Source organism: Octopus bimaculoides, chromosome 5 (genome assembly GCF_046866305.1).
Source record: "Octopus bimaculoides isolate indiv1 chromosome 5, ASM4686630v1, whole genome shotgun sequence".
Classification (NCBI taxonomy): Eukaryota; Metazoa; Mollusca; class Cephalopoda; order Octopoda; family Octopodidae; genus Octopus; species Octopus bimaculoides.
This window is the reverse complement of record NC_142932.1, coordinates 102,453,082-102,465,581: the sequence shown is the minus strand read 5'-3', so window position 1 is coordinate 102,465,581 and position 12,500 is coordinate 102,453,082. Positions and strand designations below refer to the sequence as shown.

General features: G+C 34.9%; 1 protein-coding gene across 8 annotated transcripts in view; it reads right to left on the bottom strand.

Annotated features, from left to right (window-relative positions):
* LOC106877962 (uncharacterized) overlaps nucleotides 1–12,500 on the bottom strand; it is a 547,541-nt gene that overhangs the window by 85,314 nt on the left and 449,727 nt on the right. For 5 of the 8 annotated variants that reach the window (XM_089352825.1, XM_089352819.1, XM_089352818.1 and 2 more), the window contains one exon: nucleotides 3,956–4,047. The exons of the other annotated variants lie outside the window; for them this stretch is intronic. In XM_089352825.1, the coding sequence (XP_089208951.1) occupies nucleotides 3,964–4,047 (84 nt within the window). In that variant the 3' untranslated portion in view covers nucleotides 3,956–3,963. The remainder of the gene's footprint in view (nucleotides 1–3,955; nucleotides 4,048–12,500) is intronic. 8 annotated transcript variants of the gene reach the window in all.

Genomic DNA, 12,500 nt, shown 5'->3' with positions numbered 1-12,500 from the left:
TTTCCTGTACATACTTGTATTTGTTGTTATTAGCATTGTTCCATCAGGTAAAACTAGGTCTCTCCTTTGGTGTACGTGACACATTTCTTGCAATAAGATACGTTAACTACAGTATATATATGTGTGTATGTGTGTGTGTGTGTGTGTGTGCATACATATATATACATACATACGTACATACATATACATACGTACATACGTACATACACATATATGTGCGTGCGTATGTATGTATGCATGTATATAAATTGTGTATAGGGATATGAATATGTAAGTACACACACACACACACCACATAGATGTTTATATCGTCAGCCACTGTTGAACTAAACACAGTTATTTATTTAGCTTCATGCTATATAAAGAATGGTTTGTATATAAATCAATCCGGAACGGCCAACGGAACGAAATAAGAGATATATATCAATAAGAGATATATTCAGAGACTCTACCGTTTGAAATATATGTTGTGATGGCTAAATACTTGCTAAAATATATATATCGCATACAATCACATCGCAACGTAGACAGTAAAATTTTCGCTTATCTAAGAGAGGCATTCAATCATTAGAAACGCGTAACAGTCTCAGTACGTAGTCAGCGCCTTAGTTTTACCTCAATGTGAATTTCAGAAACGAGAAGAATAACATGAAAATATTTCGCATAAAAAGTCTTTAAATGGTTTTTGCCTTCCAACTGTTGCATTTAGAGACTTTGCAATGAAATATTTATCGCACGTTACTACGTGGAACATCGAGGTGTTTCGTTGACTATTTGTCTCGTCAGCTGCTGTACAATAAATGAAACAGTTGTTGAAATCACGTGTGATATCAGCATGTATGCAATCATGCATACATACATACATACAAATATATAAATATATATTTATATACACACACACATACACACACACACACACACACACGCACGCACACACACACACACAAACACACACACACACACACACACACATATATATATATATACGCACACACATTCACATTTAATATCTCATAGATTAACTAATAATACATTAAATGTGAGATGTGGTATATTTTTTATTGTTTTGTTACTTTTTAAAATCCATGTCGTCTTATGATCAAAACTACGACCATCTTTACAAAAGAAGGAAATATTGCTCAAAGTATCCTTGTTAAAGGTGGTTGGGTGCAATCCGGGAGGGACTGCAGCTCTATTTTTTTTTTTTTTAGCAGGCTGGGACGGTACCCTGATTGATTTGTTATTGTCTTGTTTGACTTATACAGGGTGTGGCCGAAGCAACACTCTTTTTTATTTGAGTTTTTCTTGTTTCTAATAGAATTTCTTTTTTATTTCCTAAAACTTCTGCGATTTTTTTTATTAGTTTATTACTCGTTTCTTTAAGTAATGCAATAAATGTTCAATAAAAAAAATTAATAAATATTTATATATTATAAAAGATATTAAAGAGGCGCAGGAGTGGGTGTGTGGTAAGTAGCTTGCTTACGAACCACATGGTTCCGGGTTCAGTCTCCCTGCGTTGCACCTTGGGCAAGTGTCTTCTACTATAGCCTCGGGCCGACCAAAGCCTTGTGAGTGGATTTGGTAGACGGAAACTGAAAGAAGCACATCGTGTATATATATATATATATATATATATATATATATATGTGCGTGTGTGTGTGTGTGAATAAAAATAGAAATAAAAAAATATAAAAAAGGGTTTTGTATGATCGTATATAGAGGAATATATTATTTAAAAGAGTTCCAACTCCGTCTGTTTTTTATGTTTTATTTATATTCTTATAAAATTAATGTGGGATATAGAATATATAATATAAATAGTAAAATGAAATGAAGTATTGAATGTCTTATTGAATATATGAAATATTGAGTATTAAATATAGAGTATTAAATATAGAGTATTAAATATATAAGGACTAGTATACTTTCCTGCCTCATGGCATTCCTCAAGATGTCTGACAGATGTACTGTAGCAGACTGGCTGTTCTTTTGTCTTTTATACCTATTCCTTTGGACAGCAGCAGTAGGTGTTTGGCTATTTTTAGAAATGATGCCAAGTTAATTTTTAGAAATGATGACATTTGAGAGATTGTTTGTGTTTTAGTTATAGGGATAAGATTTTTAAACCCCAAGTAAGATTAATTTAATCATTGTTTGTTAAGAGTGGGTTTGAATTTCTTAATAAAGTCCTTTTCTTTGCGTTTTCTCTCAATTTCATTCAGGTTGTAAAGTTTATGGAATGGAAATATCATAAAAGTTTCACGACCACATATTGCCAGATGGTTACTCAGTGGTATTTGGCGGACCTCTGGATTTTTAATCTGTTGTCGATGCACACGTGAGTGTTCCGATAGTGCATTACCTGTTTGGCCAACGTACAGTTCTTCACAATTAGGGCAAAAGGGGCGTTACTTCTGCCGCACCCTGTATATGGTAGAAATATTTCATAAAATAGCAAGACAATCTCAATATAATGACAGAGATGTGGGCATTGAAACTGGTCTGGTGTGTTGCATACCAATCACCATACACAAATCGGAATCGAAGTCCACGTCCAGGTTTAATGTAAAATCTCGCTGAAATATTAGTTTTTTGCTTCTATTCAGAGAGACTCCTCATTCCCATATTGGAACCTGTTCGTAACAGTCTAAGTAACCAGAGGCAAATTTGAACGAAGTATTCTCACTACAAACAATGTCGTCTCGAAATTCTCTGAAATCGCACCCTAGGTTGATAATAAGCGTTGACATAAAGGGAACTATATTTAATGATAAACGAAAAAACCTGGAAAATTTTGATCATAGGAAAAAAAGGCAGGAAACATTTTGATCAGATGTTTACTCAGTCAAAACTAACCAGGGGCTACGTTTTTAGCCCCGGGTTTACGAAATACCAACAGTTAAGTTTGGACACGTTGCCTTCCAGCCTTAAAATTTCTTATACATTAAATATCTGAGTCAGTTAGGGAGCGTCTACGTAGATACTCAACTAGTTAGAAAGTTTCTAAAATTGTATCCTTCTGTCTAAAGGAAAAGAGAAGCTGAACCGTGTTGCCCTAGTTACCCTGAAGTACAGTACTGCCATTTGCAAGCAAGCAAGGCTTACTAATAACTACCATGATTTTCACTGAACAATATAGGTGCCTCTTTACTCCGGAGCAGACATAGACACTCTCTGAACTTTTTCAACCTTGGCTTAGTGGCACATGCAGGATATGAGAGTTGGAGGGAAACTGAGTTGCACCAGTGGCTGGCTGGTACCTATTTACAGCTGAGAAAACTGAAGCAGTGTGAAATGAGGTCTCCCTGTTCAAGAACACCTCGCGCCGCTTGTTCCAGGAATTCAACCATCAACTTTATAACCTTGAGCCGAACATCTTACACACTAAGCCACCTGCCTTTACTAGATATATATAAAAAAGAGGCAGGATGGTTAAGGCTGGAATATCTTTGATTATAGGTATAATGTTAAGGCGCGAGCAGGCAGAATCGTTAGCAAGCTGAACGAAATGTTCAGCGGTATTTTAGCCCGTCGCTGCGTTCTGAGTTCAAGTTCCACCGAGGTTGACTATGTCTTTCATCCTTTCGAGGTCGATAAATTAAGTACCAGTGAAGTACTGAGGTCGATGTTATCGATTATCCTCCCATCAAAAATTTCAGGCCTTGTGCCTATAGTAGAAAGGATTATAGGTCTAATCAACCAGTCTTAAAACAGTATCTCATACAAATAAGCAAAAAAAAAAAAAAACCCCCACAAAAGGACGGTATATCATGAGACAGAATCTCATATAACGAAAGACCTTCGACGAACGGTCCTTTCTTAGGACAAGCTAAGTGATATCACTTGGTGAACCTTTTTATTTTGTACTTACTGTTTACCGAAACAGAGTATCACGTGTTTCCTCAGGTTCTACTGTTTTACTGAAAGAATGTTGAAAAAGTAAGGTAGTTACCACTGATTTCATAGACAGCTGTATCTTTTCTTCATATTGTTCCTTTTGAACGAGTGCTTGTTTCCGTCAATTAATTGTTTGATCGAGTGAACCTGTAAACAAAGGCATTTGAGAAGTGACCATGTATACATACATGCATACATACATACATACATACATACATACATACATATTTGATAAAGGAAAAGAATGACTTCACTGGTAGTTCTAATGAATTAATTTTTTAAATATGATTTTAGAGTTTGGTTTGTAGATCTAGTTTGTAGATCTACAAACCAAACTGCAAAATTATATTATTAAAAAGTTAAATTGATTAAAACTACCAGTGAAATCATTCTTTTCCTTTTCAAATATACTTAACCGTATCATGGATTTCAAACATTTTCCAACACACACATACACACACACACATACACATATATATATATATAATATATATGTGTATATATATATATATATATATATATATATATATATATATATATATATATATATATATATATATATATATATATATATATATATATATAAACATATATATATATATATGTATGTATCTATATGTATACATATATGTATAAAAAGGTATGTGCATGTATATATATATATATATATATATATATATATATATATATATATATATAAATATATATGCATTTATATCTGTGCGTGAGTGTGTGTGCGTATGTGTACGTACATATATGTATATATGAACCCATAAGCTAAAGACCAAGAACAATAAAGATGCTACTCTTTCCTTTTACACTTTAACTGGGTCTAGTAACTGAGTTGTATTTATGGTAACAGTCAACTACTCATAAATTCTATAATCGAAACTGTTAACCCGTTTCAGCACAGAAATTTTGGGTGAAACAATTCCATATTACTTCGAAATCTAATTTCTCTTTTTAAGTTTTTAAAAATTAAGCAACCAAAGTTCGGACTTCTGTGATGTAAAGTGATCAAAAGCTATAAAACTTAATTCGATGATAATTATGGGTTGAGCTATAAATTATCCCATCATACAACTGGAACTTAATGCTATTTTTGAGACCGAGGTAGTAAATAAAGCGGTGTGAAATAGTACTATAAACATATGCTATTAGTTATAATTTTTAAAGGTAGGATAGATGTGATGCAACATGCAAAAAACAATACTAAAAGAATTGAAAGGCGGCGAGTTAGTAGAAATGTTAGCACGCCGGGCGAAATACATAGTGGTATTTCGTTTGTCTTTTCGTTCTCAGTTCAAATTTCGCCGAGGTCGACTTTGCCTTTCATTATTTCGGGGTCGATAAATCAAGTACCAGTTGCGTACTAGGGTTGATCTAATCGATTGGCCCCCCCTCTCCAAACATTTCTGGCTTCGTGCCTAGAGTAGAAAAGAATGCTGAAAGAATGGGACAGTCTTAATCCCCTGTGCTCCTCAATATGTACTTAGATCATTGTTGTTGGCACTCCGTCGCTTACGACGAAGAGGGTTCCAGTTGATCCGATCAACGGAACAGCCTGCTCGTGAAATTAACGTGCAAGTGGCTGACCATTCCACAGACACGTGTACCCTTAACGCAGTTCTCGGGGATATTCAGCGTGACACAGTGTGACAAGGCTGACCCTTCGAATTACAGGCACAACAGAAACAGGAAGTAAGAGTGAGAGAAAGTTGAGGTGAAAGAATACAGCAGGGTTCGCCACCATGCTCTGCCGGAGCCTCGTGGAGCTTTAGGTATTTTCGCTCAATAAACACTCACAACGCCCAGTCTGGGAATCGAAACCGCGATCCTATGACCGCGAGTCCGCTTTCCTAACCACTGGGTCATTGCGACTGCACATTTAGATCATATACATTGTATAAAAGGCAAATCAGCCTGTTTGTGCCAATTTCTCTCAAGGCTATAAAGCATTTGAAATAGAACGTTCTATTTAGGAATATTAATTCAGATGTCTAATTTGTCCTCAAACACGAAATTTTAAGGTGGTTTTAATAAGATTTCTAGGCGATGGTATCTTTTATTGGTGTATTAGCGATGGCAGTGAGGACACACGACTCTGACCGGAACAGAACCGGTAACTCAATGTTTTGGAAATTTCCTGCTGGATAGTAGCATCATTGTTAAAGGCTTCGATGCTTAAGTCGGTTGGATGCTGGACTATGAAATGGAAGGGCAGCAGTTCGTATTCTGCACTATGATGGTGCTAAAATCAACGGTTAAGTCCATCTAGATATGAGAAGTTACTGCGGAGGTGGGAGCTGATGCGTAACTCACTACACTAACCAGTAGTAGCGATGTCTATTTGATCAGTGTTTTATTGTACTGTAAATAGTGTTCAACACCTCTGCAGGTAAAGCAATTTATGGAAAAAAAAAATCCTACCTCTCGTCTGCTCAGCTCTAGAGATACTAGAGATAATCTACAACTCCATCGTCCTTTCTGTTTTAGAATTAGTGATAACCAGATACTGATAGTTGATATAGACATCGTCGTATCGATGGTTAGTTTATTGCTTTTGTGTTACACTTCACCATTGGACAAATAGCAGCGAATATTCCTTGCTACGGTTTATTTCCGAGACATTTATGAACTTAGACGTGAAGCGTAACAGCTGCGCATCTCAATACTGCACTGGTTTCAGTTTCTTCCGAACGAGATTTCATACAAACAACATGAACAGCAAATCTAAACTGTTATCCTCAATAGCAAGGGCATTCGTCGGTGGCCACAAACTTTCATTATTGTACAGTTATTTCGTTATTTTACGTATTATTACACGTTACTGAATTCAGGCCCATACTCAATGATATATATATATATATATATACAGGGTGTCCACAAAGTCTGGGTACATGAGATTAACACATACTTTAAGAAATTATCATTTCTTATATTTAATTGTTTATGTTATGATTTTATTTACTCTATGTACCCAGATATTGTGGACACCCTGTATATGTGTGTGTGTGCTTGTGTGTGTGTATATATATATGTATATATATATATATATGTATATATATATATATATATATATATATATATATATATATACATATATATGTATATATGTATGTATATGTATGAGCGTGTGCGTGTATGTTTATGTATATATATATATATATATATATTAATACATGCATATATACATACACATGATGTATGTATATATGTGTGTGCATGTGTGTATATATATATATATATATATGTATGTATGTATGTGTATATGTATATATATATACATATATATATATGTGCATATGAATATATACGTACATATATTTGGAGAGGACATAGATATACATATATACGTAAAGAGAGATAGAGCTAGAATGAGAGAGAGAGAGAGAGAGAGGTAGAGGAATATATATATATATATATATATGTATGTATTAAGAGAGAAGCATATGTGTGTGTGTGCATGTATGCGTGCGTGTGTGTGTGTGTGTGTGTGTGTGTGTGTGTGTGTGTGTGTGTGTGTGTGTGTGTGTGTGTGTGTGTGTATATAGACATTTTTTTAAAGAAAAAATATCTTCTAATCATTGTAGTAAAGTAGTGCCTAACTTTGAATTACTATCAAATATATTTGATAATGAGAATTTAAATTACTTCCTCTGCGGTAACCAATACTGTTTCGCAACATAACAGAACTTGGCAGTGTCATTTCAGCGTCCGTTGAGAAAGAAGATGGACAGAATAGCAGCAATAGTAAGAATAAAGTGTTATTTGGCCAACTATCACAGTGTTCAAAATCAGACTGGATCAATTATTTGAAGAGAAAAACTGAGAAATACAGAGAAAGAAAGAACAAAAGAGAGAGAGAGAGAGAGTAGGAGGAGGGAGGGAGAGAAAGAGAAACAGAGAAGGAGGGAGGGAATGATATGAAAATAGAAACAAAATAAAACTAAAAAACAAGTCTCTATAAAATAAATTATATTGAAACTTCAAAAGGAAACGAAGTAAAATTGCTACGGGTTCGAAAATACTGCGGTGCATAAATTTTTTCTCCTTCTTAAGTTGTTAATTTATTCATTATACTTCAATATAGATCGTCGACGTGCCAGATTAAACGCTGTCGAGTATTTAGTTTCTTCTCTCAACGTTCTAACTTCAAAAATCTGTTGGGGGGCGACTTAGCCATTCATCACCCTAAGGTCGATAATATAAGTTTGCAGATCAACATGAAAGCAACGTCAATACAATGGATTATTGTGGTCTTACCTCTTTATATATATATATATATATATATGTATATACACATAGAAAGATACATGCATATATATATATATATATATATATATATATATATATATATACACACACACATAGATACATACATGCATATATATATATATATATATATATATATATATATATATATATATATATATATATATATATATATATATATATATTTATTTATTTACTTATTTATTTATAAAAATTTAGCCTTCTGCGTTGTCAAAATGTATTTAGATTTCTACAAAAGTCATTGAATTGCGATAATAGACAAAGCACTGAATGAAAGCCATTTTGTGTCCCATTTGCTCACTCGACACTCTAAGTTCAAATCGAACTAGTGTCAAGGATATTTTTTCTCCTCTTTCATTTTTCTCCAGTTTCGATGAAACTCACATTGGGTATATACTGGAGTTGATTGACTAAATCTATTATTCCGACTCAAATGATTTGTGTCAAAGTGAAAAATCATTTAGAGTGGAGTTAAGCGACTGAGTGGTCGAAACTATTGGGTTCAGTCCTTCAAAATTTTGGGTTCGAACTCTGTTGACTCTATCATTCATCAATCTTGAGGTCGATCAAAATAAGTTACAACCATCATATTGAACTCAAGTCAATTGACAGTACCTTATATTCTTCAAGACTCGATAACCTATCTATTATATACATCAAGGCTTTGTCAATAATTATGAGCAATAAAATTGTTGTATATTAGACTCACATTAATCCTGACTGAACAGATCTATTTAGCAAATGCGTTCCAGCCGTGACAATTTCGTCTTTCTTTCATTTGTTGTCTCTGTGCAAGACTACATTATCTAGCGCGTCAAGACGGCGTGCTGGCAGAAACGTGAGCACGCTGGACGAAATGCTTAGCGGTATTTTGTCTGCCTTTACGTTATGAGTTCAAATTCCGCCGAGGTCGACTTTGCCTTTCATCCTTTCGGTGTCGATGAATTAAGTACCAGTTGCGTACTGGGGTCGATCTAATCGACTGGCCCCCTCCCACAAAATTTCGGGTATTGTGCCTATATTAGAAAAGATTATCTAGCACGTCGTTCTTTTTAAAGATACTGGTGTGTGATTAGAGCTCGAATCGTTGCTCGTTCAAACAAGCCCATGCATTAGTGAGTATTCATTGTTTAGCCTTACGGAAGCCATGTTCTTTGGATACCATGAAGACATATTTCTGGTAATAACGTATATTAATTTCTTGAATGCTATTTCATTTAAATACAGTTAGGTTTCATAGTTTTTTTTTATTGTCATATTATGAAAACACCATTGCGACTGAGTGGTAACGTTTCTTTTTCTTTATATCATTATTTGGAAACAATGTATACCATGAGGTTAATATTTTGTAGGATTGTACTGTTAAAGAGCTTAAATAAAAATTCTTGGTCGAAACAAAACTACGGGTGACAAGCATAAAACAGAAAAAGTCTGAGTGATAAACCCTAATCACATAGAACGTATTGGCATTGCATAACAGTTACATACATACATACATACATACATACATATATATATATATATATATATATATATATACACATCCTCGATAGCACCGAACAGTGAGAATGAATCCCCACACCGCATTTAGTGGTTAGATATTCTTTATTTGTGGATGATTAATTGTGTCACTGATGGTGTCATGTGGAAGATTTTTCAATTCTTCAAGCGTTAAGTTTTATGATATTGGTAATCACGTCCATTTTAAATGGGCTAACAACATAAAGTGGAACACTTGAAGAATTGTAAATACTTTATACATGAAACCGTTGGTAGCGCACTTAATCCACAAATGAATAAAATGTGTGTGTATATATATGTATATATATATGTGTGTGTGTGTGTGTGTGTGTATGTGTGCGCGTGCGCGTGTGTGCGTGTGTGGGCGTGTGTGGGCATGTGTGCATGTGTACATATGTAGACAGCTACAGAATACATACACACACATACACGTATGCATGTGTTTGTATGTGGGTTTGAGGGTGGTTTTTATCATGATGATGTGCGTACTTTTTGAAGAGTTTTAGTTGCTTAGATTAAATGAATAATTTGATTCAACCAAAATGGGGAAACTAAGCATTGTTTTAGATTGCTAATCCATTCCAGCAATCACCACACTACTTTGATGTCACTGAACAGGGGTCAGTTCTTTATCGGAGTTTGTGATCTATATTCGAATTTCCAAGTGTAAGTATTTCATTTTAATCTCATCTTTACGTGCATTAAGATAGTCTTGGGGATCTTACTTTCTAATTAACTGTTTTCTAAAGCAACCGAAGATTATTACTTGTTTGTACAGCTGTGTATAACAATCTTGTTAGTCCTATTTTTATTATCTTTCTGGCCACATATTGTAAGAACCGGTCGGAAGTACCGTTGAATGGAAGCTCACTCCATTTTAAAGTTTATCTCGATCTAGTGAAATGAAGCTTGAAAAACGTTGTTTGCTCTTGAATTTTAACTTTGAAGTCTTCCCGAGGAGATAGAATTCTTGATATTTATGCTAACTTCAATCCAGAGAGGAGAGTATACTCAATATCAACGTTCCTGGATGACAGGTGAACTTTGAATTAGAAGCTACCAAAATACGTATGTACGAGGGTGAGTCAAAAAGTAATGCCGTTTTGTTTAGGACAGGTATAATTACCAACGCAGGAACATGTATCATACATAAAAATAAAGCTGGTCCTCTGTGGATCACATCCCTACTTCTCAACATAGTCACCGTTTCTCTCAATAGCAATGTTCTACCTTCAAATGAGAACGCGTATCCCTGCCCTGTAAAATTCTGTTGACTGTTCTTTGAGCCACTTCTTTACTTCAGTTTTCACTTCCTCGTCACAGGAATAATGTTTGCCTCTCAAACCCTCTTTCGTGGTGCTGAAGAAATGAAGGCGCCACGAAAGAAGGCGCTAAATCTGGTGAGTATGGAGGTAGTGAAGAAGTGGCTCAAAGAACAGTCAACAAAAGTTTACGGGGCAGGGATACATGCTCTCATTCGAAGGTGGAACATTGCTATTGACAGAAATGATAAGTAGAGATGTGATCCAAAGTGGACCAGCTTCATTTCGATGTATGATACGTGTTCCTGTGTTGGTAATTATACCTGTCCTAAACAAAATGGCATTACTTTTTGACTCACCCTCGTAATAAAAATAGCGATATATAACATACTCTCAAGGCAATTTCGAGTGGGGAATCAGTGTTTCAAATCAAACTCAGTATTTGACTGAGACTTATGCTGTCGATCCGATCGATTGGAAGACAAAACCGATGCTTTAACAATCCAGCTGGATTTTGAATCAGAACGCTAAGAGAAGTAGCTAAACATCATGAAGTACTTTTAACCGCCCTTCTAGCAATTACACCATCCATCCTTTTGTTAATTAGATCGCCCTATCACTTCTAATAACGATGAGTTATACATGTACTGATTGCACAGATACACAACTAGGTGAACTGCGTCAGTGAACTCGGAGTTCGCTGATACATTGGACACTTTGGGCAGCAGTCTGCTATTCTGTGTACTCAATACGCAGTGTTGCATATCAGTATATATTTGTTATCGATTCAATAACTGAGTAAGCTAAAGATGTAGTGAGATGTTGAATTGCCGAATATGCGTGCCGGCTTGATTCTTAAGGAAATCATTTACTTTCGTTTACTCTTACTCTTCATAATTAGGAATTTTAGGTGACAACTGAAACTACTAGAAGGATTAAATCAATCAGACTGAATATTCTGTTATACTTATACAAAGATCAAGCATCTTAACGACTGGTGTACATTTATGTTTGTTTTCTATCGAAAAGAAAAGGCTCTTTACTTCCTAAAAATGGCTTACAGTGTCACCATGTGTTGGATGTAGGTAAACTACCGCTTTTTGTAAGCCAATAATGTCATTAATTAATGTGACCGCCAAATAATACAAAAGACGCATTTTTAAGACTAATAATTGTTTCACTAGTTAAAAATGCCCCTAAACCATACAAAAGCTCATTTTTTTTAAAGATTAAGATTATTATGTAGCTGTTGTCCTTTAATACCAGTCTAGTTCTGGACAGACCAGTGATGAAAAGTAGTTCAGAAGGGATTAACTTGCTTTTTGTTATTTATAAGTAAAAGGGTGACGAGCTGGCAGAATCGTTAGCACGCTGGGTGAAATGCTTAGTAACATTTTGTCCCTCTCCACATTCTGAGTTCAGATTCCACCTGGGTTGTCTTTGCCGTTTATCCTCTCAGAGTTGATAAAATAAGTACCAATAGATGGACTTACCCCCTCTTCTGAAATAATTGGCCCTGTG